General features: G+C 39.4%; 1 protein-coding gene across 1 annotated transcript; it reads left to right on the forward strand.

Moving 5' to 3' along the window:
* Positions 1–1,760: 1,760 nt before the first annotated feature.
* LOC116321656 (lysophosphatidic acid receptor 6-like) lies at positions 1,761–5,035 on the forward strand. The gene has a single exon (XM_039622450.1). The coding sequence runs from the start codon at positions 1,823–1,825 to the stop codon at positions 2,669–2,671; it is 849 nt and encodes a 282-aa protein (XP_039478384.1). The 5' UTR covers positions 1,761–1,822; the 3' UTR covers positions 2,672–5,035.
* The last annotated feature ends 687 nt before the right edge of the window (positions 5,036–5,722 follow it).

The following is a 5,722-nucleotide window of genomic DNA, read 5'->3' on the forward strand; positions in this document are numbered from 1 at the left end:
TTTCCCTTGGGTGGAGGGATCCGGAAGAGAGTCATCACATGGCGGGTGGAGGCTACGACATGATGGTATTTCGTGTCGTTGGCTGAAACACCACGAAGAGAAAACTGAGCTTCGACGTGGATGAACCACAAAGGAGGGTCGTGAAGCCAAAAGTCCGTCAGCTTAACCGCCACAGCAAAAATTAAAACGTACAGTTCTGCTATCACTTTAAATGAAGACAGAAAACTAAACAGCAGTGGTGTTTGTAGGGTTACTGAAGTTGGGCTAGCTGGTATTGAAGCGAGATCATTCAACTGCAGACCAGACAACAAACGACAGAGGCTCCAGAAAAGTGCAATCAAACGATGAGTTTATTGACAACGGAGAACAACCATCAGCATATGGCTTATTTGCTCTGACAAAAATACACTGAGTTCTGGTTTTATAGCATAGAGGATCACACCCCCACATACACGTCAATACAGGTCAAAAATACCTTGTGTACAGTCATTGTTTACAGACAAGGGTACATCTTGTACATCTCAATAACTATAAACAGACATATAACTTCTCTTTTTGATAACACCTTCCTTTTAAGGTAATAACTTCAAGCTTCAGGGCCTCTAAGGGCTAATAATTGACCCTCGTCCTCAATCTCTAAGTAGACTGAATTGGCGCAGGTCTCAAATAAGAAGCAGAAGACACTCGGGCCTTCGCTCAGGCCTGCTACTAGATTTATGTGTATTGTAAGCATGCATGCAATTAACCTGCTATGTTCTCATCTTCCCTCAACATGTATCACCTGGACACTCTCACCAGTGAAGCTTAAAACCCTCTTGGATAGAACATCAACTCTAAACGAGCACAGATATGCAATGTGTATAAACTGATCATAACTACACCTGTAAATAGAAAGCTCAATGTGATGACAAACATATTCAATGCAATATGAACCCTGTAAGAAATATTACTGTTAAAATAATACTCTAAAACATGTTATTAATACATTCATCATAAGGCAGATTATATGGCAGCAATAAAAGAATCTCTGAATCCCAACAGTATATAATGATGTGCTGTGTGGTGGCTAACTACACAGCTATGGTTAGCATAATGTAAACACAGCGAAGCTGGACGATGAACGCTAACATGAGGGTTCCCGATGGTTAGGGACAAATGCAATCGGATGGCAGGATGCTGTAAACGGACTGAACTTCAGTGAGGAGAACAACTGCAATATAAGGTTAGTCATTAATATACTGCTGCATGGGCTGGGCTGTAGTTCCATCGTAAGGTTTTAAAAACTGAGCTTTAAAATGTATAGCCATGATACAAACCGAGAGAGGCCGACAGTGATCCTGGGCTTTTTTTAGATGCTTGTTCAGATTAAATAGAACAAGATACAAAGCATCTTGTATCTATCACTTGTCACATCTTGTTTATGACAGTTAAAATAAATAACATTCATATAAGAAATAAAACTGTCTGTGTAAACTGTATGTGTTGTTAAATAGGCCTATACAATTGTACTTTAATGTTGGTCATAAGGGTGGTACTGCAGCAGCCATATATTTTATGAGGTGGTACTCATTGTGAAAAGTTTGAGAACCACTGCATTAGAGTATTCGTAATTAGACCTCCTATTTTCAAAGCACAAATGTAGAGGAAGTGCTTATGAGATGAGATGAGATGAGATGAGATGAGGTTGAGTTTCCTGTGGTGTGACTACTTACAGTCACAAACTAGTCACGCCTTACTCACAAAGAAAAACCACACAAAGAGGAACCTTTGCTGCTCGGCTTCAGTACTTTAAAAAGGACGTGCAAACATTTCTTTTCTCATCATGAACACATCAAACATCACCACAGATGACCGGGTTTATGCTGGGGTCTTTGGCTGCATTATGGTGATAGGTCTGCCTCTCAACGCAGTCGCACTGTGGATTCTTCTTCGCCGCCACAGCCTCAAATCACCCAACGCTGTCTTCATGATCAATCTGGCACTCTCAGACCTGCTAGTCATCATCTCTTTGCCCATGAGGATCTACTTTCATGCAACAGGCACCGAGACTTTTGGAATTATGACCTGTCTTATTAACACAATGTTCTTTCGCAACAATATCCGCTCCAGCGCCTCCTTCATCACCTTCATAAGCGTGGACCGACTGCTGGCTGTGGTTTATCCTCTGAGGTCTCGCCATCTTCGGACCTCGTCCAATGCCTGGAAAGGAGCAGCACTCATCTGGGGAGTTTTGCTGCTGGTAAATATCCCAGAGGCCATAGGATTTTTAAAACACTTACAGAACCACACAGAACACAGTTGTTTTGAATCTCATGATTATACAAGTGTAACACGATCAGCAATTATTTACCTTCAGACTGTGTTACTGGTCACAATGCTAGCAGTCAACATTGTGTGCACCGTTATGGTTTCCTGGACTCTACACAACCATCTCAGTGACTCTGCAAAGGTCAGAAACAAGGTGAACGTAATGCTGATTTTTGCCATCAACTTGGTTATGTTCTTCACATGTTTTCTGCCCGTGCCACTACACTTAGCTACAAAAAGCAATACCAGTATAACTCCACTGGTATGTCTGACTGTTTTGAACTGCTGTCTGGATCCTCTGATCTATTTTTTTTCTTTTGACTCCTTCTGGAAGAAAAAAGAGGACTTGGGAAGAGAACTATAGATTAGGGACCTGCTAGAGTTGCTATCAGATGTCCCATGATACATCCCTATCTTTTCCACAGAGTATCCCGTTTGTGCATGAGATTCTTAATTAGTTCAACCACATGCACAGTTTTCAGCAGTTAACCATCAATATTCATCTCTTCAGTGACATTTGTGTCAAAGCCAGAAAGTGAAAGATTGAACGAGGCTTGGCTTAGTGGTTTCATGTTTTATTTTCACCGCAACATGAAAGCTTCAATAACGGAAAGAACATTGTCTCATCCGATTTACTAGAAAAGGGGGGGAAATGGCAGCTGCAACACTGCAACAAGTTCAGTCAATATCCTGATCAGTATCATGTGATAAATCTGTCAGATTTAACTGACGTGGGAAGATGTATTCAATGTATTGAATCATGAAATGTTATTTTCCCCTAAAGCCTTCTCCTGAAGGTTTTCTCATGCAGTTGAGAAAATCAGTATAGAGAAAAAAATCTTGGGTGGTAAGTCACATAATTCATTAAATCTGCTTTATATTTTGTTCACTTAAAAACTGAGGAAACAGTCTGTCTCAACCTATTAGAGAGTAAACAAATAAAAACTATTGCACGACTTCCCGAAGTCACAGCTTGTCAGAGACATGAAACAAACCACATTTTAACATACAGTTAGACGAGTACCAAATAGAATTGTATTTTTAAGCCATTTTAGTCAGGCTAGCTGCTTTGTTTTTTTATGATAATTTGTCTCCTTGTTGTAGCCTGATATTTAATCAAGAGGTATAAGTAAAATCAATCTCCTCAGTTCTCTTTTGGCAAATAAAAAAGCGTATACATAAAAATAATTCTGAAGGTAGACAGATCGGTGTGTAGATGGATTAAGAATATAATCAGGCATTCAACAGAAAAGCTGGTTTAAAATTGACTTATCACAATATTTTGTAAATATTTTTGCAAACATTACATACAGCACTGTTCGACGCTCATCTTTTCTGTATGTTTTAAGTCCTTTCATAAGACTCAGGCTTTTGTTTTATTTGTGAGAGCCTCACTAGTGGAGCCAAAGACTCAAGGCCTAATTAAGTCCCACCAGATGGAAGGGTGTTGGTGTAAGCCTACAACAGACTGTAAGACGACTGATTATCTCATCTGCAGATTTGAAATGATCCAAAAGTCATCACTGAAAATGCTATTAGACACTGAAGATTGGCTGAATTTCCTAGACTGGCCATTACATTTTACTGTTGTTAATGTTAATTATTGCACACATGCTGTAAGTTGATCATGTCGAGTTCAATATAGTCATCATTTGCCAAGACCTATTAACTTCTTCTTAGTCATCATAATTGACTAAGCTGGTAGTTTCTACTTACCAGGATGTAAAGATTTGTTTGACAGCACTCACTGGACTGACCAATACTGAGCACAATGGGAAAGTACCACGAACCCAGGAAAGATCTAAGAAGGAGAACTGTAGATTTGGGAAAGTCTCTTGGAGCCATTTCTAAACAACTGGAGATTCCAAGATCAGTTTAAACAGTTCATTGCATGTACAAGTTTTTTGGATGTGACACCATTTCGCCAAGTCATGGAAGAAGGCCCAAACTGTTACTCTCTGATGAGAGGAAATTGATTATTAGGTTGAGGAACAACCCAGAAACCACAAAGTTTCAACTGTGACATGAACAGGAAAGTGCTGTAACACCAGAGCCAATGTCCAGTGAGTTTTACGTCACCATGAACTGAGAAGGTTTCAGAAAGAAGCCGCTGCTACAAAATCAACACTTTAAAGCTCAACTGAAATTTGCACCTGCCCACATGAACAGGACAAATGACTTCTGGAGTTTTATCATCCAAAGAAACAATGATTGAGCTATTTGGCCACAATGTCAAAAGGTATGCTTGTTTAGGTATGTTTAAACCTGAGGTTTTCAAACCTAAGAACACTGTACCAGATATCAAGCATGGTGGTGGGAGCAGTTTAGCTGTGCATGGAGTAATGAAGGACAAATACCAATAGTGTCATGGTCCTGTGTCTTTGACCCAGTTTGTGAGTTCATGATGGTTTTGTGACTCATTCTTAGTTATTAGTTAGTCTGTAGATTTGTATTTCCTAGTGCATCTGTGTTTAATATTTCTATTTTTTTTTTTGCCTGCTGTCATGTCTGTTCTGTCTTCAGTATCTCCTGCTGCTGTCTGTTCTGTGTTTTGTCTCTCCAGTCTGTCATGTGTTTCCATGTTTATCCCCCGTCCTAATGTCAAGCTTTTGTGTCCTTGTCTCAGACTCGTCTCTTGTTTTGTGTGTTTTCAAGTCTCCTGGTTTTGAGTTTCCTAGTTTAGCTTTTTACCTAAGTTCTTGTATTTTTTATATTTTTGAATTTTTTAAGTCACATCATTAAAGTTGCTTTTTTTTTTCAAGTCAAATCTTCGTCTCAGAGTCCTGCATTTGGGTCCTAGTCTGCCTGCCATACAGCCGTACATGACATTCAAATTCTTCAGCTTCACCTCAAATCAACAGCTAGAGGTTTCAAACTCGGACACAGTTCGGTGTCCCAGTTGGACAATGATCTCAAAGACACATTAAAACTGGTTAATAGATAAAGCAGTCTATCATTAAGCTTCTGGAATTACCAGCACTATTGAAAATTTGTGGACTATGCTTAAAATGAACTCCATCAATCTGCCAGAATTACAATGAAAGCTTGTTCATGGCTACCAAAAGCATCTTGCAAAAGCGCAGCTTGCTAAGGACATTAATAGAGCCTGTATGAGCGTGTATGTATAGCTTTAACCCTGTGTGGATTGGAGAAAATCTCCCCCAAAAAAGTCAAATCGCCTCTGTCAGTTCTTGAGGCTTTTTTTAAAGTCATTAAAGACAGAATTCATGAAAAGTTATCTGATGACATGATGCCATCAGATAACAATGTACGAGCTCTACTTGCAATATAAACAGAAAAGAGAATCATGAGACCAAAACCAGTGGTTGAGTCACAGTGGCTACATCCATGTTTCATCCTGTCTGTGTAATACAGTCATCATTTCTTCTAGCATTACCCTACATTAACCTACTAC

Source organism: Oreochromis aureus, linkage group 14 (assembly GCF_013358895.1).
Source record: "Oreochromis aureus strain Israel breed Guangdong linkage group 14, ZZ_aureus, whole genome shotgun sequence".
NCBI classification, from domain to species: domain Eukaryota; kingdom Metazoa; phylum Chordata; class Actinopteri; order Cichliformes; family Cichlidae; genus Oreochromis; species Oreochromis aureus.

Bases quoted from the DNA above. Each gene is read 5' to 3' on its own strand.
- LOC116321656 (XM_039622450.1), top strand. From the start codon at position 1,823: ATGAACACATCAAACATCACCACAGATGACCGGGTTTATGCTGGGGTC.